This window comes from Argopecten irradians, chromosome 3 (assembly GCF_041381155.1).
Source record: "Argopecten irradians isolate NY chromosome 3, Ai_NY, whole genome shotgun sequence".
Lineage (NCBI taxonomy): Eukaryota > Metazoa > Mollusca > Bivalvia > Pectinida > Pectinidae > Argopecten > Argopecten irradians.
The window spans coordinates 52,980,991-53,008,540 of record NC_091136.1 but is presented as its reverse complement, the minus strand read 5'-3'; the positions used below and the strand labels follow the sequence as shown (position 1 = coordinate 53,008,540).

The 27,550-nt window shown below is 34.7% G+C and overlaps 2 protein-coding genes across 2 annotated transcripts in view; one reads left to right on the top strand and one right to left on the bottom strand.

Annotated features, from left to right (window-relative positions):
• LOC138319024 (AP-4 complex subunit mu-1-like) overlaps positions 1-20,534 on the top strand; it is a 33,720-nt gene extending 13,186 nt beyond the window's left edge. Inside the window, 6 exon segments of the mRNA XM_069261906.1 lie at positions 520-626; positions 15,562-15,627; positions 15,629-15,654; positions 15,910-16,008; positions 19,518-19,641; positions 19,908-20,534. Of these exon segments, the coding sequence (XP_069118007.1) occupies positions 520-626; positions 15,562-15,627; positions 15,629-15,654; positions 15,910-16,008; positions 19,518-19,641; positions 19,908-20,102 (617 nt within the window). The 3' untranslated portion in view covers positions 20,103-20,534.
• A 1,050-nt stretch (positions 20,535-21,584) lies between these two features.
• On the bottom strand, positions 21,585-26,989 carry LOC138319028 (uncharacterized). Its single transcript, XM_069261909.1, has 2 exons — positions 26,371-26,989; positions 21,585-21,968 (listed from the first exon to the last, which is right to left on the bottom strand). The coding sequence occupies exons 1-2, from the start codon at positions 26,897-26,899 to the stop codon at positions 21,685-21,687; spliced, it is 813 nt and encodes a 270-aa protein (XP_069118010.1). The 5' UTR covers positions 26,900-26,989; the 3' UTR covers positions 21,585-21,684.
• Between the last annotated feature and the right edge of the window lie 561 nt (positions 26,990-27,550).

Below are 27,550 nucleotides of genomic sequence, written 5' to 3'. Positions count from 1 at the left end.
GAATAGCCTGTGGTTTTATATTACCATTAAATTTTGTCAAGTTTTTGTATAGTATCCCCAACTGACATGTCCTTTTTTCATACTAGAGTTGGTCTGGTACAGCTGTAACACTATTGTGTGTGACAATGAGTCAATTTTCTGATACGATTGAATATTTATGATGGGGAGATTTCCCTGGTTTTCTCCTGAAGTAAAATATCTTGTTTCTGAACCAAGAAGAGGTCATATGATATGTTTAAAAGAAATTGAAAGGTTTACATTGATCCCAATGTGTGAATCTACGTGAGAGGGCATGTATAGGCATGTTGTCTGATGTCATTGTCTTTTACATCTCACAATAAAATATTTCAAAATGAAATGTGGTAATTTCTGAATTCTCTGAAAAAGAATCTTAAAATATCTATGTTTTTCAAGAAATTCCTAGGTAAAGCTTATTATATTATAAATATTAGCCCTTGTAAGGAGTTGTATTCTTTTACAATATTTTCATTTCAGTTTCTGCTGTCTTGTCTGTTTCAGCCTATGGTGAGCAGGTACAACTAGATCACTGTTCATTTCACCAGAAAGTTAGACTCGACGATTTTGAGAAGTCCAGAGTATTAAAGATACAACCATCTGTGGGTGAGGTCAGTAAGTGTAAAAAAAGCTATATTAGAATGGGGTTAGAACCCTTGACTTCTATACAATCACTGGATTCTCTACCAGTTGAGCTACATACGATCTAAACTAGTCCCAAACTACTACTTTCTTCCCTTTCTTTTGTTTGCTGCTTATACAACTGATTTGTGAGTCACTGTAAACCATCTTTCTTTCATGAATTTCGAGATCAAAGTAAATTCATGAAAGTTTATCTTAACATCTAAATCATGATAATGATTGGAATTACCAGTCATTTTTTTAAAACCCCCGAATTTTAATCTATAAGGATACCTAATAGAATGCATGTTCTGAGTGAAAATGACACATTTATCAAATTGATAACTATTACATACAATACACTGTAGTTATATATCAGATTTGTTTCAGATCTCCTTGATGACATACGATACACTATAGTTATATATCAGATTTGTTTCAGCTCTCCTTGATAAGTACGATACACTGTAGTTATATATCAGATTTGTTTCAGCTCTTCTTGATGACATATGATACATTGTAGTTATATATCAGATTTGTTTCAGCTCTCCTTGATGACGTACCATACACTGTAGTTATTTATCAGATTTGTTTCAGCTCTCCTTGATGACATACGATACACTGTAGTTATATATCAGATTTGTTTCAGCTCTTCTTAATGACATACGATACACTATAGTTATATATCAGATTTGTTTCAGCTCTCCTTGATGACAAACGATACTCTGTAGTTATATATCAGATTTGTTTCAGCTCTCCTTGATGACATACGATACACTGTAGTTATATATCAGATTTGTTTCAGCTCTCCTTGATGATGTATGATACACTGTAGTTATATATCAGATTTGTTTTCAGCTCTCCTTGATGACGTACGATACACTGTAGTTATATATCAGATTTGTTTCAGCTCTCCTTGATAAGTACGATACACTGTAGTTATATATCAGATTTGTTTCAGCTCTCCTTGATGACGTACGATACACTGTAGTTATATATCAGATTTGTTTCAGCTCTCCTTGATGACATACGATACACTGTAGTTATATATCAGATTTGTTTCAGCTCTCCTTGATAAGTACGATACACTGTAGTTATATATCAGATTTGTTTCAGCTCTCCTTCATAAGTGCGATACACTGTATTTATATATCAGATTTGTTTCAGCTCTTCTTGATGACATACGATACACTGTAGTTATATATCAGATTTGTTTCAGATCTCCTTGATGACGTACGATACACTGTAGTTATATATCAGATTTGTTTCAGCTCTCCTGATGACATACGATACACTGTAGTTATATATCAGATTTGTTTCAGCTCTCCTTGATAACGTACGATACACTGTAGTTATATATCAGATTTGTTTCAGCTCTTCTTGATGACATACGATACACTGTAGTTATATATCAGATTTGTTTCAGCTCTCCTTGATGACATATGATACACTGTAGTTATATATCAGATTTGTTTCAGCTCTTCTTGATGACTACATACATGTAGTTATATTTCAGATTTGTTTCAGCTCTCCTTGATAAGTACGATACACTGTAGTTATATATCAGATTTGTTTCAGCTCTCCTTGATGACATATGATACACCGTAGTTATATATCAGATTTGTTTCAGCTCTCCTTGATGACATACAATACACTGTAGTTATATTTCAGATTTGTTTCAGCTCTCCTTGATAAGTACGATACACTATAGTTATATATCAGATTTGTTTCAGCTCTCCTTGATGACATACGATACACTGTAGTTATATATCAGATTTGTTTCAGCTCTCCTTGATGACATACAATACACTGTAGTTATATATCAGATTTGTTTCAGCTCTCCTTGATGAATACGATACACTGTAGTTATATATCAGATTTGTTTCAGCTCTCCTTGATGACATACGATACACTGTAGTTATATATCAGATTTGTTTCAGCTCTCCTTGATGACATACGATACACTGTAGTTATATATCAGATTTGTTTCAGCTCTCCTTGATGACATACGATACACTGTAGTTATATATCAGATTTGTTTCAGCTCTTCTTGATGACATACGATACACTGTAGTTATATATCAGATTTGTTTCAGCTCTCCTTGATGACGTACGATACACTGTAGTTATATATCAGATTTGTTTCAGATCTTCTTGATGACATACGATACACTGTAGTTATATATCAGATTTGTTTCAGCTCTCCTTGATGACATACGATACACTGTAGTTATATATCAGATTTGTTTCAGCTCTCCTTGATGACATACGATACACTGTAGTTATATATCAGATTTGTTTCAGCTCTCCTTGATGACATACGATACACTGTAGTTATATATCAGATTTGTTTCAGCTCTCCTTGATGACATACGATACACTGTAGTTATATATCAGATTTGTTTCAGCTCTTCTTGATGACATACGATACACTGTAGTTATATATCAGATTTGTTTCAGCTCTCCTTGATGACATACGATACACTGTAGTTATATATCAGATTTGTTTCAGCTCTCCTTGATGACGTACGATACACTGTAGTTATATATCAGATTTGTTTCAGCTCTCCTTGATAAGTACGATACACTGTAGTTATATATCAGATTTGTTTCAGCTCTCCTTGATGACATACGATACACTGTATTTATATATCAGATTTGTTTCAGCTCTCCTTGATGACATACGATACACTGTAGTTATATATCAGATTTGTTTCAGCTCTCCTTGATGACATACGATACACTGTAGTTATATATCAGATTTGTTTCAGCTCTCCTTGATGACATACGATACACTGTAGTTATATATCAGATTTGTTTCAGCTCTCCTTGATGACATACGATACACTGTAGTTATATATCAGATTTGTTTCAGCTCTTCTTGATGACGTACGATACACTGTAGTTATATGTCAGATTTGTTTCAGCTCTCCTTGATGACTACGATACACTGTAGTTATATATCAGATTTGTTTCAGCTCTCCTTGATGACATACGATACACTGTATTTATATATCAGATTTGTTTCAGCTCTCCTTGATGACATACGATACACTGTAGTTATATATCAGATTTGTTTCAGCTCTCCTTGATGACATACGATACACTGTAGTTATATATCAGATTTGTTTCAGCTCTCCTTGATGACGTACGATACACTGTAGTTATATATCAGATTTGTTTCAGCTCTTCTTGATGACATACGATACACTGTAGTTATATATCAGATTTGTTTCAGCTCTCCTTGATGACATACGATACACTGTAGTTATATATCAGATTTGTTTCAGCTCTCCTTGATAAGTACGATACACTGTAGTTATATATCAGATTTGTTTCAGCTCTCCTTGATGACATACGATACACTGTAGTTATATATCAGATTTGTTTCAGCTCTCCTTGATGACATACGATACACTGTAGTTATATATCAGATTTGTTTCAGATGACATACGATACACTGTATTTATATATCAGATTTGTTTCAGCTCTTCTTGATGACATACGATACACTGTAGTTATATATCAGATTTGTTTCAGCTCTCCTTGATGACGTACGATACACTGTAGTTATATATCAGATTTGTTTCAGCTCTCCTTGATGACATACGATACACTGTAGTTATATATCAGATTTGTTTCAGCTCTTCTTGATGACGTACGATACACTGTAGTTATATATCAGATTTGTTTCAGCTCTCCTTGATGACATACGATACACTGTATTTATATATCAGATTTGTTTCAGCTCTTCTTGATGACGTACGATACACTGTAGTTATATATCAGATTTGTTTCAGATCTCCTTGATGACATACGATACACTATAGTTATATATCAGATTTGTTTCAGCTCTCCTTGATGACATACGATACACTGTAGTTATATATCAGATTTGTTTCAGCTCTCCTTGATGACATACGATACACTGTATTATATATCAGATTTGTTTCAGCTCTTTTTGATGACATACGATACACTGTAGTTATATATCAGATTTGTTTCAGCTCTCCTTGATGACATACGATACACTGTAGTTATATATCAGATTTGTTTCAGCTCTCCTTGATGACATACGATACACTGTATTTATATATCAGATTTGTTTCAGCTCTTCTTGATGACATACAATACACTGTATTTATATATCAGATTTGTTTCAGCTCTCCTTGATGACAAACACATACACATGTAGTTTATATATCAGATTTGTTTCAGCTCTTCTTGATGACATATGATACACTGTAGTTATATATCAGATTTGTTTCAGCTCTCCTTGATAAGTACGATACACTGTAGTTATATATCAGATTTGTTTCAGCTCTCCTTGATGAAATACAATACACTGTATTTATATATCAGATTTGTTTCAGCTCTTCTTGATAACGTACGATACACTGTAGTTATATATCAGATTTGTTTCAGCTCTTCTTGATGACATACAATACACTGTAGTTATATATCAGATTTGTTTCAGCTCTCCTTGATGACATACGATACACTGTAGTTATATATCAGATTTGTTTCAGCTCTCCTTGATGACATACGATACACTGTATTTATATATCAGATTTGTTTCAGCTCTCCTTGATGACATACGATACACTGTAGTTATATATCAGATTTGTTTCAGCTCTTCTTGATGACGTACGATACACTGTAGTTATATATCAGATTTGTTTCAGCTCTCCTTGATGACATACGATACACTATAGTTATATATCAGATTTGTTTCAGCTCTTCTTGATGACATACGATACACTGTAGTTATATATCAGATTTGTTTCAGCTCCCCTTGATAAGTACGATACACTATAGTTATATATCAGATTTGTTTCAGCTCTCCTTGATGACATACAATACACTGTAGTTATATATCAGATTTGTTTCAGCTCTTCTTGATAACGTACGATACACTGTAGTTATATATCAGATTTGTTTCAGCTCTCCTTGATGACATATGATACACTGTAGTTATATATCAGATTTGTTTCAGCTCTTTTTGATGACATACGATACACTGTAGTTATATATCAGATTTGTTTCAGCTCTCCTTGATAAGTACGATACACTGTAGTTATATATCAGATTTGTTTCAGCTCTCCTTGATGACATATGATACACTGTATTTATATATCAGATTTGTTTCAGCTCTTCTTGATGACATACAATACACTGTAGTTATATATCAGATTTGTTTCAGCTCTCCTTGATGACATACGATACACTGTAGTTATATATCAGATTTGTTTCAGCTCTCCTTGATGACATACAATACACTGTAGTTATATTTCAGATTTGTTTCAGCTCTCCTTGATAAGTACGATACACTGTAGTTATATATCAGATTTGTTTCAGCTCTCCTTGATGACATACGATACACTGTAGTTATATATCAGATTTGTTTCAGCTCTCCTTGATGACATACATACACTGTAGTTATATATCAGATTTGTTTCAGCTCTTCTTGATGACATACGATACACTGTAGTTATATATCAGATTTGTTTCAGCTCTTCTTGATGACATACGATACACTGTAGTTATATATCAGATTTGTTTCAGCTCTCCTTGATGACATACAATACACTGTAGTTATATATCAGATTTGTTTCAGCTCTCCTTGATAAGTACGATACACTGTAGTTATATATCAGATTTGTTTCAGCTCTCCTTGATGACATACGATACACTGTAGTTATATATCAGATTTGTTTCAGCTCTCCTTGATGACATACAATACACTGTAGTTATATATCAGATTTGTTTCAGCTCTCCTTGATGACGTACGATACACTGTAGTTATATATCAGATTTGTTTCAGCCCTCCTTGATGACATACGATACACTGTAGTTATATATCAGATTTGTTTCAGCTCTTCTTGATGACGTACAATACACTGTAGTTATATATCAGATTTGTTTCAGCTCTTCTTGATGACATACGACACACTGTAGTTATATATCAGATTTGTTTCAGCTCTCCTTGATGACATACAATACACTGTATTTATATATCAGATTTGTTTCAGATCTCCTTGATGACATACGATACACTGTAGTTATATATCAGATTTGTTTCAGCTCTCCTTGATGACATACGATACACTGTAGTTATATATCAGATTTGTTTCAGCTCTCCTTGATAACGTACGATACACTGTAGTTATATATCAGATTTGTTTCAGCTCTCCTTGATGACATACGATACACTGTAGTTATATATCAGATTTGTTTCAGCTCTCCTTGATGACATACGATACACTGTAGTTATATATCAGATTTGTTTCAGCTCTCCTTGATGACATACGATACACTGTAGTTATATATCAGATTTGTTTCAGCTCTCCTTGATAAGTACGATACACTGTAGTTATATATCAGATTTGTTTCAGCTCTCCTTGATGACATACGATACACTGTAGTTATATATCAGATTTGTTTCAGCTCTTCTTGATGACATACGATACACTGTAGTTATATATCAGATTTGTTTCAGCTCTCCTTGATGACATACAATACACTGTAGTTATATATCAGATTTGTTTCAGCTCTCCTTGATGACATACGATACACTGTAGTTATATATCAGATTTGTTTCAGCTCTTCTTGATGACATACGATACACTGTAGTTATATATCAGATTTGTTTCAGCTCTCCTTGATGACATACGATACACTGTAGTTATATATCAGATTTGTTTCAGATCTTCCTTGATGACATACGATACACTGTAGTTATATATCAGATTTGTTTCAGCTCTCCTTGATGACGTACGATACACTGTAGTTATATATCAGATTTGTTTCAGCTCTTCTTGATGACATACGATACACTGTAGTTATATATCAGATTTGTTTCAGCTCTCCTTGATAACATAAGTACGATACACTGTAGTTATATATCAGATTTGTTTCAGCTCTCCTTGATGACATACGATACACTGTAGTTATATATCAGATTTGTTTCAGCTCTCCTTGATGACATACGATACACTGTAGTTATATATCAGATTTGTTTCAGCTCTCCTTGATGACATACGATACACTGTAGTTATATATCAGATTTGTTTCAGCTCTCCTTGATGACATACGATACACTGTAGTTATATATCAGATTTGTTTCAGCTCTCCTTGATGACATACGATACACTGTAGTTATATATCAGATTTGTTTCAGCTCTCCTTGATGACATACGATACACTGTAGTTATATATCAGATTTGTTTCAGCTCTCCTTGATGACATACGATACACTGTAGTTATATATCAGATTTGTTTCAGCTCTCCTTGATGACATACGATACACTGTAGTTATATATCAGATTTGTTTCAGCTCTCCTTGATGACATACGATACACTGTAGTTATATATCAGATTTGTTTCAGCTTCCTTGATACATACGATACACTGTATTTGATTTGTTTCAGCTCTCCTTGATGACTACGATACACTGTAGTTATATATCAGATTTGTTTCAGCTCTCCTTGATGACATACGATACACTGTAGTTATATATCAGATTTGTTTCAGCTCTCCTTGATGACATACGATACACTGTAGTTATATATCAGATTTGTTTCAGCTCTCCTTGATGACATACGATACACTGTAGTTATATATCAGATTTGTTTCAGCTCTCCTTGATGACGTACGATACACTGTAGTTATATATATCAGATTTGTTTCAGCTCTCCTTGATGACATACGATACACTGTAGTTATATATCAGATTTGTTTCAGCTCTCCTTGATGACATACGATACACTGTAGTTATATATCAGATTTGTTTCAGCTCTCCTTGATGACATACGATACACTGTAGTTATATATCAGATTTGTTTCAGCTCTCCTTGATGACGTACGATACACTGTAGTTATATATCAGATTTGTTTCAGCTCTCCTTGATGACATACGATACACTGTAGTTATATATCAGATTTGTTTCAGCTCTCCTTGATGACATACGATACACTGTAGTTATATATCAGATTTGTTTCAGCTCTCCTTGATGACATACGATACACTGTAGTTATATATCAGATTTGTTTCAGCTCTCCTTGATGACATACGATACACTGTAGTTATATATCAGATTTGTTTCAGCTCTCCTTGATGACATACGATACACTGTAGTTATATATCAGATTTGTTTCAGCTCTCCTTGATGACATACGATACACTGTAGTTATATATCAGATTTGTTTCAGCTCTCCTTGATGACATACGATACACTGTAGTTATATATCAGATTTGTTTCAGCTCTTCTTGATGACGTACGATACACTGTAGTTATATATCAGATTTGTTTCAGCTCTCCTTGATGACATACGATACACTGTAGTTATATATCAGATTTGTTTCAGCTCTCCTTGATGTAGTTATACGATACACTGTAGTTATATATCAGATTTGTTTCAGCTCTCCTTGATGACATATCATACACTGTAGTTTATATATCAGATTTGTTTCAGCTCTCCTTGATGACATACGATACACTGTAGTTATATATCAGATTTGTTTCAGCTCTTCTTGATGACATACGATACACTGTAGTTATATATATCAGATTTGTTTCAGCTCTCCTTGATGACATACGATACACTGTATTATATATCAGATTTGTTTCAGTTATATACACTGTATTATATATCAGATTTGTTTCAGCTCTTCTTGATGACATACGATACACTGTATTTATATATCAGATTTGTTTCAGCTCTCCTTGATGACATACGATACACTGTAGTTATATATCAGATTTGTTTCAGCTCTCCTTGATGACGTACGATACACTGTAGTTATATATCAGATTTGTTTCAGCTCTCCTTGATGACGTACGATACACTGTAGTTATATATCAGATTTGTTTCAGCTCTCCTTGATGACATACGATACACTGTAGTTATATATCAGATTTGTTTCAGCTCTCCTTGATGACATACGATACACTGTAGTTATATATATCAGATTTGTTTCAGCTCTCCTTGATGACATACGATACACTGTATTTATATATCAGATTTGTTTCAGCTCTCCTTGATGACATACGATACACTGTAGTTATATATCAGATTTGTTTCAGCTCTCCTTGATGACATACGATACACTGTAGTTATATATCAGATTTGTTTCAGCTCTCCTTGATGACATACGATACACTGTAGTTATATATCAGATTTGTTTCAGCTCTCCTTGATGACATACGATACACTGTAGTTATATATCAGATTTGTTTCAGCTCTCCTTGATGACATACGATACACTGTAGTTATATATCAGATTTGTTTCAGCTCTTCTTGATGACATACGATACACTGTAGTTATATATCAGATTTGTTTCAGCTCTCCTTGATGACATACGATACACTGTAGTTATATATCAGATTTGTTTCAGCTCTCCTTGATGACATACGATACACTGTAGTTATATATCAGATTTGTTTCAGCTCTCCTTGATGACATACGATACACTGTAGTTATATATCAGATTTGTTTCAGCTCTCCTTGATGACATACGATACACTGTAGTTTATATATCAGATTTGTTTCAGCTCTCCTTGATGACATACGATACACTGTAGTTATATATCAGATTTGTTTCAGCTCTCCTTGATGACATACGATACACTGTAGTTATATATCAGATTTGTTTCAGCTCTTCTTGATGACTACATACACTGTATTATATATCAGATTTGTTTCAGCTCTCTTGATGACGATACACTGTAGTTATATATATATCAGATTTGTTTCAGCTCTCCTTGATGACATACGATACACTGTAGTTATATATCAGATTTGTTTCAGCTCTCCTTGATGACATACGATACACTGTAGTTTATATATCAGATTTGTTTCAGCTCTCCTTGATGACATACGATACACTGTAGTTATATATCAGATTTGTTTCAGCTCTTCTTGATGACATACGATACACTGTAGTTATATATCAGATTTGTTTCAGCTCTCCTTGATGACATACGATACACTGTAGTTATATATCAGATTTGTTTCAGCTCTTCTTGATGACATACGATACACTGTAGTTATATATCAGATTTGTTTCAGCTCTTCTTGATGACGTACGATACACTGTAGTTATATATCAGATTTGTTTCAGCTCTCCTTGATAAGTACGATACACTGTAGTTATATATCAGATTTGTTTCAGCTCTCCTTGATGACATACGATACACTGTAGTTATATATCAGATTTGTTTCAGCTCTTCTTGATGACATACGATACACTGTAGTTATATATCAGATTTGTTTCAGATCTCCTTGATGACGTACGATACACTGTATTATATATCAGATTTGTTTCAGCTCTCCTTGATGACATACGATACACTGTAGTTATATATCAGATTTGTTTCAGCTCTCCTTGATGACATACAATACACTGTAGTTATATATCAGATTTGTTTCAGCTCTCCTTGATGACGTACGATACACTGTAGTTATATATCAGATTTGTTTCAGCTCTCCTTGATAAGTACGATACACTGTAGTTATATATCAGATTTGTTTCAGCTCTCCTTGATGACATACGATACACTGTAGTTATATATCAGATTTGTTTCAGCTCTTCTTGATGACATACAATACACTGTAGTTATATATCAGGATTTGTTTCAGCTCTCCTTGATGACATACGATACACTGTAGTTATATATCAGATTTGTTTCAGCTCTCCTTGATAAGTACGATACACTGTAGTTATATATCAGATTTGTTTCAGCTCTTCTTGATGACATACGATACACTGTAGTTATATATCAGATTTGTTTCAGCTCTCCTTGATGACATACGATACACTGTAGTTATATATCAGATTTGTTTCAGCTCTCCTTGATGACATATGATACACTGTATTTATATATCAGATTTGTTTCAGCTCTTCTTGATGACATACAATACACTGTAGTTATATATCAGATTTGTTTCAGCTCTCCTTGATGACATACGATACACTGTAGTTATATATCAGATTTGTTTCAGCTCTCCTTGATGACATACGATACACTGTATTTATATATCAGATTTGTTTCAGCTCTCCTTGATGACATACAATACACTGTATTTATATATCAGATTTGTTTCAGCTCTTCTTGATGACATATGATACACTGTAGTTATATATCAGATTTGTTTCAGCTCTCCTTGATAAGTACGATACACTGTAGTTATATATCAGATTTGTTTCAGCTCTCCTTGATGACATACAATACACTGTAGTTATATATCAGATTTGTTTCAGCTCTCCTTGATGACATACGATACACTGTAGTTATATATCAGATTTGTTTCAGCTCTCCTTGATGACATACAATACACTGTAGTTATATATCAGATTTGTTTCAGCTCTCCTTGATAAGTACGATACACTGTAGTTATATATCAGATTTGTTTCAGCTCTTCTTGATGACATACGATACACTGTAGTTATATATCAGATTTGTTTCAGCTCTCCTTGATGACATACGATACACTGTAGTTATATATCAGATTTGTTTCAGCTCTCCTTGATGACATACGATACACTGTATTTATATATCAGATTTGTTTCAGCTCTCTTGATGACGTACGATACACTGTAGTTATATCAGATTTGTTTCAGCTCTCCTTGATGACATACGATACACTGTAGTTATATATCAGATTTGTTTCAGCTCTCCTTGATGACATACGATACACTGTATTATATATATCAGATTTGTTTCAGCTCTCCTTGATGACATACACTGTATTATACAGATTGTTTCAGTCTATATATCAGTATTGTTTGTTTCAGCTCTCCTTGATGACATACGATACACTGTAGTTATATATCAGATTTGTTTCAGCTCTCCTTGATGACATACGATACACTGTAGTTATATATCAGATTTGTTTCAGCTCTCCTTGATGACATACGATACACTGTAGTTATATATCAGATTTGTTTCAGCTCTCCTTGATGACATACGATACACTGTAGTTATATATCAGATTTGTTTCAGCTCTCCTTGATGACATACAATACACTGTAGTTATATATCAGATTTGTTTCAGCTCTTCTTGATGACATACGATACACTGTAGTTATATATCAGATTTGTTTCAGCTCTCCTTGATGACATACGATACACTGTAGTTATATATCAGATTTGTTTCAGCTCTCCTTGATGACATACGATACACTGTAGTTATATATCAGATTTGTTTCAGCTCTCCTTGATGACATACGATACACTGTAGTTATATATCAGATTTGTTTCAGCTCTCCTTGATGACATACGATACACTGTAGTTATATATCAGATTTGTTTCAGCTCTCCTTGATGACATACGATACACTGTAGTTATATATCAGATTTGTTTCAGCTCTCCTTGATGACATACGATACACTGTAGTTATATATCAGATTTGTTTCAGCTCTCCTTGATGACATACGATACACTGTAGTTATATATCAGATTTGTTTCAGATCTCCTTGATGACATACGATACACTGTAGTTATATATCAGATTTGTTTCAGCTCTCCTTGATGACATACGATACACTGTAGTTATATATCAGATTTGTTTCAGCTCTCCTTGATGACATACGATACACTGTAGTTATATATCAGATTTGTTTCAGCTCTTCTTGATGACATACGATACACTGTAGTTATATATCAGATTTGTTTCAGCTCTCCTTGATGACATACGATACACTGTAGTTATATATCAGATTTGTTTCAGCTCTCCTTGATGACATACGATACACTGTAGTTATATATCAGATTTGTTTAGCTCTCTTTGAGTTATATACGATACACTGTAGTTATATATCAGATTTGTTTCAGCTCTCCTTGATGACATACGATACACTGTAGTTATATATCAGATTTGTTTCAGCTCTTCTTGATGACATACGATACACTGTAGTTATATATCAGATTTGTTTCAGCTCTCCTTGATGACATACGATACACTGTAGTTATATATCAGATTTGTTTCAGCTCCTTGATGACATACGATACACTGTAGTTATATATCAGATTTGTTTCAGCTCTTCCTTGATGACATACGATACACTGTAGTTATATATCAGATTTGTTTCAGCTCTCCTTGATGACATACAATACACTGTAGTTATATATCAGATTTGTTTCAGCTCTTCTTGATGACATACGATACACTGTAGTTATATATCAGATTTGTTTCAGCTCTCCTTGATGACATACGATACACTGTAGTTATATATCAGATTTGTTTCAGCTCTCCTTGATGACATACGATACACTGTAGTTATATATCAGATTTGTTTCAGCTCTCCTTGATGACATACGATACACTGTAGTTATATATCAGATTTGTTTCAGCTCTCCTTGATGACATACGATACACTGTAGTTATATATCAGATTTGTTTCAGCTCTCCTTGATGACATACAATACACTGTAGTTATATATATCAGATTTGTTTCAGCTCTCCTTGATGACATACGATACACTGTATTTATATATCAGATTTGTTTCAGCTCTTCTTGATGACATACGATACACTGTATTTATATATCAGATTTGTTTCAGCTCTCCTTGATGACATACGATACACTGTAGTTATATATCAGATTTGTTTCAGCTCTCCTTGATGACATACGATACACTGTAGTTATATATCAGATTTGTTTCAGCTCTCCTTGATGACATACAATACACTGTAGTTATATATCAGATTTGTTTCAGCTCTCCTTGATGACATACGATACACTGTAGTTATATATCAGATTTGTTTCAGCTCTCCTTGATGACATACGATACACTGTAGTTATATATCAGATTTGTTTCAGCTCTCCTTGATGACATACGATACACTGTAGTTATATATATCAGATTTGTTTCAGCTCTCCTTGATGACATACATATACACTGTAGTTTTATATATCAGATTTGTTTCAGCTCTCCTTGATGACATACGATACACTGTAGTTATATATCAGATTTGTTTCAGCTCTCCTTGATGACATACGATACACTGTAGTTATATATCAGATTTGTTTCAGCTCTCCTTGATGACATACGATACACTGTAGTTATATATCAGATTTGTTTCAGCTCTCCTTGATGACATACGATACACTGTAGTTATATATCAGATTTGTTTCAGCTCTCCTTGATGACATACGATACACTGTAGTTATATATCAGATTTGTTTCAGCTCTCCTTGATGACATACGATACACTGTAGTTATATATCAGATTTGTTTCAGCTCTCCTTGATGACGTACGATACACTGTAGTTATATTTCAGATTTTTTTCAGCTCTCCTTGATGACGTACGATACACTGTAGTTATATATCAGATTTGTTTCAGCTCTCCTTGATGACATACGATACACTGTAGTTATATATCAGATTTGTTTCAGCTCTCCTTGATGACATACAGTACACTGTAGTTATATAATCAGATTTGTTTAAGCTCTCCTTGATGACATACGATACACTGTAGTTATATATCAGATTTGTTTCAGCTCTCCTTGATGACGTACGATACACTGTAGTTATATATCAGATTTGTTTCAGCTCTCCTTGATGACGTACGATACACTGTAGTTATATATCAGATTTGTTTCAGCTCTCCTTGATGACATACGATACACTGTATTTATATATCAGATTTGTTTCAGCTCTCCTTGATGACATACGATACACTGTAGTTATATATCAGATTTGTTTCAGCTCTCCTTGATGACATACGATACACTGTAGTTATATATCAGATTTGTTTCAGCTCTCCTTGATGACATACGATACACTGTAGTTATATATCAGATTTGTTTCAGCTCTCCTTGATGACATACGATACACTGTAGTTATATATCAGATTTGTTTCAGCTCTCCTTGATGACGTACGATACACTGTAGTTATATATCAGATTTGTTTCAGCTCTCCTTGATGACATATAGTGTATCTGGAGAGGGCGCCCTCAGTCCACCATTTAGGATTTTGCCATTATGTGGACCACACAGAAAACAGCAGGTAATAGTAGGAGTCACTCTCATGTTAATTTCAGACAATATCATAAATTGTATCTCTATTCAGTTTTGTAATTCTAGCCCCTCTATCTCATCACAAAGTATATTACCCTTTACTTTTGGTGCTTGGTCATGGTTTTGGTCACCTTACAACTCAGTAAACCTTGAACATGTAATTTTCTGTCTCTGGCTCGACCTTTGTAATCATGCAGTTGTGGCGTCATTCAATTTGTTTTGACTTTGATAATTTGTCCTTCAGAGATATGTCTTTGACCCTGCGATTGAAGAGTGAATCTCCTGTAAACACACAGGCGGTAAACATCTGTGTGCGTATTCCAGTCCCTCACAACACCACCAGGTGAGTCTCTCAACTTTAATACAAAAACAATTTAGTTCTGATCTAGGATTGGATACCGTTAAGAATAATACGATACGATACCATATAGATTGATATCAATGAAACGATACCAGTATTTTAACGATACTGATACAGATATTTTTTAAGAAATACACTGGTTTTCTAACATACTACATAGAGATTTTATTAGGTCACCTGAGACGAAGTCTCAAGTGACTATTCTAATTGCCTTTTGTCCGTCGTCGTGCGCCGTGCGTTGAGTGTCGTCCATCGTATGGCGATAAACAATTTACTTTTTCGACTTCTTCTCCAAAACTACTGAACCAAATTTGTTGAAATTTTGCAGAAAACTTCCATAGCCAAAAGTCAACCAAAATTGTGAATTATATGGTCCCAGCCCCCCAGGGGTCAGAGGGGTGGGGCCAAAAGGGGTCAAATAGGCTAAAACTGCAAAAATCTTCTTCTGAAATTCCAGAAATTTTAGAATCAAATACTCTTCATATATTAAAAGGTCTTAGGTCCTTTACAAAAATTGTGAATTTATTACCCTGGGGCTCACGTTCCCCCCTAGAGAGTGGGTCAAGTTTGCTATAGTTTATTTAGGGAAAAGACATTTTTGAGCATTATTTGGTCATTTGTAATGGGAAATAAGTCACATGTTGTCAGAATTATCAGTATGAGATGGCCATTGAATCCTATTAACAATTTTTCCATGACTAACCCACAGGGGTATGAGGGGTGGGGCCAAAAGGGGTCAAATAGGCTAAAACTTCAAAAATCTTCTTCTGAAATTCCAGAAATGGCAGAATCAAATACTCTTCATATATTAAAATGTCTTGAGGTCCTTTACAAAAATTGTGAATTTTATGACCCTGGGGTCTCACGTTCCTCCCTGGGGAGGGGGTCAAGTTTACTATAGTTTATATAGGGAAAACACATTTTTGAGCATTATTTGGTCATGTGTAATAGGAAATGAGTCAAACTTTGTTAGAATTATTAGCCTGAGATAGTATTTTAACATCATATCCATATTAGTCCTGGCCGACTCCCAGGGACCAGAGGGTGGGGCCAAAATTGGTCAAAATGGCTTAAATTTCAAAAGTCTCCTTCTGAATTTACAAATTTGATGGAACCAAATACTCTTCATAGATTGGAAGGTCTTTTTAAGGCCCTTTACAAAAATTGTGAATTTCATGGCCCTGGCATCTCAGACTTTCCCCTGATTAGGGGTCAAATCTATTTTAATTGATATTGGAAAAACACATTTATGAGCATTATTTACTTAATTTTCAATAGGTCAAACTTAGTTAGAATTATTACCCTGTGATAGCATTTTAGCATCATATCCATATTGGTCCTGGCCAACCTCCAGGGGTAGATGGGCGGGGCCAAAAGGGGACAAAATGACTAAAATATGGGGAAAAAATCTTCTGAATTCACAGATTTGATGGAACCAGATACTCATTTACCAGATAAAATCATTGACTGGTTTCAAGGGCCTGATGGGCCAATATATAGTGTTATTGTGTCTTTGTTTCATTCTGTATCCGAACTCAGGTGACCGCTAAGGCCCATGGGCCTCTTGTTTGCTTTGACATTGTAATTATAAAAGAGTACATATGTGTAGACAAATTGTTGTAAGAATAATGTACTTTTCATTATAAAACAAACTGCAAGACTTTTGAAGATCATATTTTTACATACACTTCCTGTCGCCTTCATTTAGTTAATATTTAAATTTGAATTTCCTTAGAAAATCATGTATTTATTTCTTTCAAGTGTCGATAAGAGTATTGGTACTTTTTAGAATGGGTACATACCTGTATTTTTTTAAATGAGTATTGATGCTATATTGGTATCGTGTACCAGTATCCAACCCTATTCTGATCCAAGTCTGGTAATTCAAGTCCCCTGCCGGTGAAACTGAAGGGGCCTAAAGTGTTAGTCTCCATCTGTCTGTCTGTCAGGATGTTTCCACACAATAACTTTACAACAGATTGGTGATTTTTTATAATACTTCATACAATGGTCACATAGCCCAGGTTTTATTTTTGGGTCAAAAGGTCAAATACAGATGTCACTCTTATTAAAAATAGTTTGTTTTGGCAAAAATTGATTTCCAGATGATAACTTAAATTTGTACGTATTTCTTGTAAATTTCACCATCACAAACTCTCATAAAGCATACAATGTGTGAATATGAATGCTTATATATGATGGTTCAGATCCATGAAAACACCAATATACTATTGACATAGTGGTAAATGTGGCATGAAATATCACACGTTTTGAAAGAACCGTCACAGTCAACGCCATGTTTCAAACTTTTGGGTAATATTGGAAAATCGAGTTGCATCACGTGAACGACATCGGTGATACCCGTATAGATCTGAACCTCCCGAACCGTATCACGTGCTATATCGGCAATACAGGTACAGATCAAAATAGATCGGAACAGTTCGGATACTTCCGAGCTATTTTAAGCGTGTTCACTTTAAAAAGATTTTTTACCTTTAATAATCAAAAATACTTCCAGTGCTGCAACTTTATAAAAGTGGTAAAAGTATCAAGTTTAAACCTCGGACAGACGGAGAAAAATGTGTATAACACTTAAAGAGTTTTCACTATGACAAAAAGAGCGAAAGTGATAGACCATACAACTTTAATAAGGGGTTGGTGAATTTCGTTGAAACTTACAAAATGGTAGCTTATGAGGTACCACAGCTTAGGAATGATTTGGGGGTCAAAAAATCAATTATAAAGGTCATTCTTACTTAAACTTTATTGTTTTGGGAAATGTTGGTTTCCAGAAGATAACTAAAAAGGATTTTATTGATGGATTTTCATGAAACTTCATTAGTTAAAACGTATTTATTGTCAAAAAACATATGACAAGGAATCTGGTAAAAGTTATTACAACGTAACAAAGACCCTTTCCCAAAATACAACAAAGTGAATACATACATAAATAAGTGTGGCTTAGAGTGAGAAATTAAACATTTTTTTCTTAAAACCTGCTACTGGACCCAATGTAATTTTGTACCTGAACAAATAAATTTGCATTAATTTCATCAGACAAGTTTTCGCTTCCATTGAGCACTAAATTTATATCAATTGGAATATTCAAGTTTATCAAAAAGCCAGATAAGTTGTTTCTCTGTCTGATATAAAGTGGACATTCGAAAAAGTAGTGAAAAGTATTTCCACATGGATATACACATGGACATACAATGGTAGGAGGTACCGGTAATACAATTCCAGATTGATTTTGGGGTCAAAAGGTCAACTGCAAAGGATACTTTTACTAAAAATAGGCTAAGGTCTATATGATAGCTGTGGGGACAAGAAGAGACATGTGTTGCTTCAGCAATTCTCTCCAAATGCTTGTTTGATAAGAAAATCAGTGTAATGAGTGTTTCAGTTCAGAGTATACATGCACAAATTGATAATTTAATGACGATGTAGTCGTGCCATGTTAATTGTTTTTATCAATATGGATATCATTTCAGTATTTCACAACACCTTGGAGGTCCAGGGCAAATGGCAGAACTGAGACAAAAGCTGGATGACAAAAAGATCATATGGAAAATAAAGAAACTGCCAGGACAGACAGAAGTAACAGCTCAATTTAGGGTAGGATTAAGATTACCCGGAATCACTTCTTATTGTATTTTATGCATTGACCATGTGTCTGGCTAGGTTGTCTATTCAATGTGTATAGCATTACAATCTAAGTAATAAATCAATGTAAGATTGTTAGTTTTGTCCTTATAGATTTGGTAGCCCTGGATATCTGGCTAGTGGATTTTTACTCCCGTCCTCTGTAATATCGAGCTAGCAAAATACATTTCTAAAGAAATCGTTAAATTTGATGTTTTATTTTTTTTTTGCTTTTTCAGGTGATAAATCAAGGCAGTGGAAAATTAAATAAACAAGAATTGGGGCCAATGGTTGTGGAATTCGAGATTTCTAAATACACATGTTCTGGACTTAAAGTTCGATTTCTGCAAATTCCTGTACCTGATTCCTCCAACTCACCACAACGCTGGGTCAGATCTATGACTGTTAGTGACTCCTATCTTGTCAAAATTTGAATGACTGCTAATGGAGTTATATGTGTGATGTATAATATATTATTGTGTTTTGTCAATCCATCTGCATATTTTCTTGTCCAAATAACAATTGTCTCTAGAATCTCAAACTTTTCGGGTTAACTTTGTAGAGGTGGTACCAGGTATGACTCATATCAAAGAAAGTTTACACTGACACTCTTAACCTTTGACCTACCTACCTTTCTTTTCCAGTCTCCATCTGTTGATTCCTTAAAGGCTGTATGTGATCAATATGAGTTCAAGATAAAACTTCTGTTCTTGACCTTCACTTATTCACGTAGGTGGTGAACCTTTTGATTAGTCTGAGAACTATTGTCAAGGTTCTAACTGCTGGTATATCTATACATTTTGTTCTTAATGTAAAAGTGTGTTTGTTTCATGTCCAACTAGTGCAATAAATCATTCAACAATTTCCATATTCTTTGTTATTTTATTATAAGTGTAAACTGATGAATCCATGCATATATGCCAAGACAAAAATCAACAGGATTGAGACAACATTCACCATTATATTACAGAAAACATAATTCAATTATTTTTTATTTTTTTTTTCTGTCAGAAAATTTGCACAGATGGTATTTTTCAAGCTCAAATATCTTAAAACTAGTTCAAGAACCCCAATTTTTCTTTACATACATGTACATTGTACAGTGTATTTGAAATCTTCATGGAAAAAAACACAAGAAAATAAGACCTATTAGGAAAAAAAATGACATGGATTTGCTCCAAAGTATGAGCTTCCTTAATGACCTGGCCTACTAGAATAGCTAGTAAGCTACATTGTGGTTTCTGCTGGGTATTTTTTCTGTGCAACTAGCTACTCATTATTGATGCACAAGCTGAGTTGAAATAAAAACAAAGATTGTTTTGATTGAAAGATCTTCAATTAGTTGGTGTTTTATAACCTGTAGCATCATTTACTAAATTGACCTGAAGAAGTTAACTTACAATGTACGTTTATTAGTTTAAAAAAAACTATGTCAGGAACTCTAGTAATGTTTAATTTGATTGAAATATGTTTAAAATGTAAAAATAAAAAGGTTGATTTTTCTCACAGATATTGTGGTTGGCTAATTATAAGTTGTCAAAACTTACACACACATGTAGGTTATAACGAACGCGTCTACCCGGGACTTAATGGTACTCCCTCCTCCTTTCTCAATCCGGACATACCGGTTTACATAAGCAAGGATTTATAAATCCTTGACATAAGACATTATTTTTGTAAACGGAAAACTCATGGCCTACTTGAAACGGAAATGCTCGCTGCTCAAGATTTCTACAGTATATATCACACCCTAAGCTTAGTTTTCATACAAACGTGTATCACCACATAAAATAAATACGCTTACTGCTTAGTGTTATCATCGAAGCGTAAATGAATAAAAAGAACGAGGTACTGGTATATGGAGTTATATTTCAAGACAGCCATCGAAAACATAACTTCACAATGTGAACATTGTACACATTTATTTTAAGTATACAGCGCTTTCACAAATAATATTTGCAATTATTTTCTTCTTCTATAAGTATTTTTCGAGAAACATTTAACGATGGAGTGGACTCAGATGGGTTCGAACTCCATGTCCGAATCATCAGACTCGCCATCCAGTGTTTCATCGTCGTCATCGAAATCATCTAACTCGTTTTCCCGTTCGAGAATGACATCTAGAACCTGTTTTGGTATATCCTTTCGTGTAAGAGATATGTTCCATTGGACACGAATGTTTGGGGCACACTCCAGTGTCCGGAAAAACATTCCCACGTCAATCTTGGTTCCCGAATCCTCCACATCACGGGACACATCTGCTGGACATGGCATTCCAATAATCAATGAGAAGAGTTTCCCTGGAAAAGGACAAACGAAAGCAAAAGATATCAATATAGAAACCATCGACAAAAGTCAAAAGTCACATGGAAATGGACAAACGAAAGCAAAATATATCAATATTTAGACCATTGACAAAAGTCATATGGAAATAGACAAACGAAAGCAAAAGATATCAATATAGAAACCATCGACAAAAGTCAAAAGTCACATGGAAATGAACAAACGAAAGCAAATGATATATCAATATTTAGACCATTGACAAAAGTCATATGGAAATAGACAAACGAAAGCAAAACATATCAATATTTAGACCATTGACAAAAGTCATATGGAAATAGACAAACGAAAGCAAAATATATCAATATTTAGACCATTGACAAAAGTCATCTTGAAATGGACAAACACAGCTTTATACTAATATCTAATGAACATTGCGATATAACCATCCACAAAAGTAATTCATTTGAATTTAACGAAAATAATTCCCATTTTACCTTTGGCATTTATCCCAATTCCATAGCGTTTGACTGCAAATATGTGCTAACGGCAGTTTAATTTTCGATGATGCGATCAGTGATTATGTTGCAAATATGCAATACAAGTTTTCTTCGTTTGTCCAGACATCTGTCGAATAATTCGTGTGCTCCCTATACGTCACAATAACACGTTTTAGACGGGAAAATAAAGCACCTGCCTGAAGTTGATTACTTCGATGACTTAAATAAATTGTACCTACTATAATAATTCGTGTATTATGATCACATCTGTTACAAAACTGAATATAATCGAAACGATTCTGAAATAGGTAGCGAAAATAAACGAGTAATGTCGTTAATTGACAAAATTTTGGATATCTAATCTCTATTGCTACCCAAAAAAGTCTGAACTTTACAGCGCTTCTTTTGTTTGTGTGCGATCACAGACGTTTGGCTCTGTAGATATTTGTCTCTCTATATATGTAATACTGTGTCACACATATAAAATTTTATATATAAAGGGAACAAATATCTATAGAGGCAAACGCCTATGGTGCAATTAGACCAAAGAAATCCTTCACTTCTACCGGTTATCGACCTACTTCAAACATAGTTGTTATTCAGAATTTGTAAAATGATTTGATTCTATGCAGTGACTGTATGAAAAAGGGAAAAATGAAAATTGAAGGCAGTTTATTTCACGTTCAACTGTTTTCAAGCTAGAAAAAAAGTATTGGATATTTCTTCTGTCTCATTGTCGTGACGTGAAACAGATCGATATGTTTCTCTAGCCTTCATCATTTTTCATAGGACTAGTCGACATTTATTATCTATGTATATATATGGTACATTATGTGATGACATTTTTTCAGGAAATTTAAATGTTTTTTTTCCACTTAGGTACATTTTCATGCATTGAAGTTTGCGACAACTGAGCGTGTATATCGTTTCTGGCTACCGTGAATATACACGACTTTCCGGTGGTTATAATAACGACAACATAGTTTCCCTATCAATATTCCTCCATGAGCTCCTTTTATTATCAGACCTAGAGAAATTGCGTCGAAACCATGAACAGGCCGAAATCACAGAGACCGCGACGGCGGATCATGTTCTCCGACTACATTAGTGGGAACTGGAACCTCTGTCAGGTAACGATTGGTTCACGTATATCATTGCACTGTGTGTTAATAAACACTTTATACACGTACTGTATATACACAGACCATGAGAATTGCAAGTAAATAGAGTATACGATTGGACTTTTAATTATCTGTCTATAGATGATTTCTGGGTGATTTCGGGGTATAAAAACATACCACTGTGCACCATAAAATGCAAATACATGTACATCCCTGTTAATTTGGTATATAATCCTATTTGGTAAACCGGTTCGAGAAAATATGTGATAAACACAAAAAGTAAGCAAAAGGAATATATATTGTAAATGGTGTTACCATCTGGTCACCGATGATAGTCTAGACATACATCTATATACGGTTCGGGAGGTTCATATCTATATCTGTATGAGTAATGCTGAACACAGTATAATACATAATACAGGTGTGATAACGAATAAAAAAGACTGTAGTGCACAGTCTATTCCCACTGGAAATCATTTCAACCGATGATAATCATGAAATGTTCTTTTAAATGAATTAGGATAATACAAAGCGAGCATATATGGTAACAGGAATTCATATTCTGGTAACGGCACCATCCTAATATAGTACCTCCGTTGAAAATTGACCTCGGGTCAGTTTTCAACGTTGAAAACGGACCCCGAATGCCGTTGAAAATTGAACATGCCGTTGAAAATTGACGGTGCCTAGGGTCAATTCTCAACGCCAGGTCTGTTGAAAAATGACCGTTGAAAAATGACCTTGGCAAACTATCAACGGATGGTCTGTTGAAATAAAACTGTTGCACAAACCAGAAACATATATACATAGAGATTGGCAATTTCGCCAATTTTACGATAGGCAGATGTACCTCTCTATGTCCCCAGGGGCTTTTAGATAAACTCTTAAATAGTTAAATACAGCAGAATAACTTTGATATGTTATAAAAGTTAAGTAATTTTCAGATGGTTTGAGTACGATTTTGGAAAGAAAAAATAATATCTTAACTTATATGTTAATAAAACAAAATGCACTTCCGGTTTTGAATGCCTGATTTTCGAAAAAACCAGGTAAAATTGCTCATTTTCATACTTTCAAAATTCATATTAAATAACATCAATTGGGAAAACTGATCACATCAAACCATGATATAATGTTTAAACTTTGTGTTGATGCAAAAGTATCATGTTTAAAAGAATACACTTAAATGTAGTTAGCCAAGGGAAAATGCCTATAAACTGGAGGTCCCTCTGCCTGTCAACATAGACAAAGAAGGAGTTTCCAATCTCTATGTATATATGATTCTGCACAAACATAATTCTCGAATTCTGTTATCGCCATTCCTAATATAAGCGACCCTTCTATGCTGGTATTTAAATTGCGTAATCACCTCGATTTGAATTGAAATTTGGTATTGTTATCATCGTATCAAATACCTCATTTAAATATTTTGTATGTTTATTATGGAGAATACAAAACTTTCATTTTTCTATAGTTATTTTGTTCGCCCGTGTAGATAATGTTAATTTAATTGTTCTCAGACTGAGGAATTGCTATATGACACTGAGGTAACGTAGTAAATAAAAAGGAATTGTTATGTGGTATTCACTTCCGAGTACCAGTGGATAGTGTTACAAAACTATAATTATGGGATATTAGTAATTTGTTTCTTAATGATTTTTTATGATTATATTTTCGACGATTTTACGTTTGTCAGATATTCAGTAATTTTTAATATATATTTATTCCCTGCAATACAAGAATGTTTTATATATCTGCGTATGGATCACTTATGTTGTGTTCTGCGTATGGTTGTGTTTTGTTGTTTTGTAGTTGTGTGTTTTTGTGTTGTGTGTTGTTTGTTTCTGGTGTTGTTGTGTGTTGTTTTGTTGTTGTGTGATGTTGTGTTGTTATGTTATGTGGTGTTGTGTTGTTGTGTTTTTGTGTGTGTTGGTTGTGTCATGTTATCGTGTTGTGTGTGGCATTGGTGTGTTGCTGTGTGCTGTGTGGCTGTGTTATGTGTTGCGATGTTGTGTGTTGTGTTGTTGTTCCGTGTTTGTGTAAAGCGTTGTTACGTGATGTTTTTGTGATGTGTTGTTGCGTTATGTTGTGTACTGTTGTGTTGTTGTCGGGTTTTGTGTTGCTTTGTATTGTTGTGTTGTTAGGTGTTGTTGTATTGTTGTTGTATGTTGTATTGTAGTTGTGTTGTGTGTTGTTGTGGTTGTGTGTTGTTGTTTGATGTTTTGTTGTTATGTTGTGATGTGTTGTGAGGTGAGTTGTGTTTTTGCGGTGTTGTGTGTTGTTGTTGGGTGGTGTTGTGTTGTTGTTGCGTGTTTGCGTGATGTGTATTTGTGTTATGTTGTGTGATGTGCTGTTGTGTGATGTTGTGTTGTGTGATGTTGTGTTGTGTAGTGTTGTTGTTGGATTTTGTTGTATTGTTGTTGCGTGGTTGTGTGTTGTGGAATTGTTGTGCTGTGTGATGTTTTGTTGTGATGTTGTGTCGTATTGTTGTGTAATGCTGTCTTGTGTTGTGTGTTTTGTGATGCTGTGTTTAGTGTGATGCGTTGTTGTGTTGTGTGATGTTATGTTGTGTGATGTTATGTTGTTTGATGTTTTGTTGTGTGTTGTTGTGTTATTTTGCTGTGTTTTGTTGTGTGATGTGATGTGTTGTTGTGTGGTGTTGTGTTGTGTAGTGTTGTTGTGTTGTTGGTGTGTTGCTGTGCTGTGTGATGCTGTTTGGTTTCGTGGTGTTGTGGTGTCGTGTTATATGGTAACAGGAATTCATATTCTGGTAACGGCACCATCCTAATATAGTAGCTTACCTTGAATGGCAACGCGGTCGGTTTTATTATCCAAGAACACACAGTCGGCCACGAGACCCTTCTGTCTTCGTCTCTGTGGAAGACGACAGTTGCCGTGGTTTTCGGCCATTGTGAGTTTCAAACCAACTGGATTCTTTCGGTCCCAAGAAAATGTGGCAGATATGGATCTTAGTTTCTGTGTCAGCAGCTGCCCTTCTCTGAACGTACTGGCCGCACGTGCAGTGTTTTGGTCCAATGTTGTGTAGAACTTGAGATCATGGTCCAGTAAATTGTGAAGCCAATGGGGATACAATAGGTCACCCCGGTGACGGGGCACGTAATAAGTCCGCGGGGGGAATCCTGTACTAGGATCTACGCCATCCCCCTCATTCACGTGTATAACTATAGGGAAGGACAAATGCGTGCTTGCTGCGATCATGGTTTGTTCTGTAGGTTCCGGTCTTCGTGCGTGTGTGTAGGAATGTTCCTGAAACAGCTGATTAGCCATTGTTTTTACTTCCATAGCCCGCGCGGGTGTCATTTGCAACATAGTCGAAAAATTCTCCTCTTTACCTATCCTTACTGCAGTGTTGTAATGTATTCAGCATTATGACGTCAATGCTTTATGACGCTGCTGATAATGCAGACCTTGACGTCATTATATTGCAGACAAATTATGACGTCATCATATAATTGCTGATAAATTAGCGCAATAAATATAAATTAAAAATAGCGAGTTATCAGTACAAAATCATGGCTTTTGGTATTAGTTTGGTCACATTTACAATGGCAAAAGCGGTTCCTTGTAACGTGAGTCACGTGTTCCAGAGGGATAAACGTCTTACATGATCGACTATACCTGGTTCAACCCAGATCAGTGTGTGGCAATGTGTTCCAGAGGGGTAAACGTCTTACATGATCGACTACACCTGGTTCAACCCAGATCAGTGTGTGGCAATATGTTCCAGAGGGGTAAACGTCTTACATGATCGACTATACCTGGTTCAACCCAGATCAGTGTGTGGCAATATGTTCCAGAGGGGTAAACGTCTTACATGATCGGCTATTCCTAGTTCAACCGAGATCAGTGTGTGGCAATATGTTCCAGAGGGGTAAACGTCTTACATGATCGACTATACCTGGTTCAACCCAGATCAGTGTGTGGCAATGTGTTCCAGAGGGGTAAACGTCTTACATGATC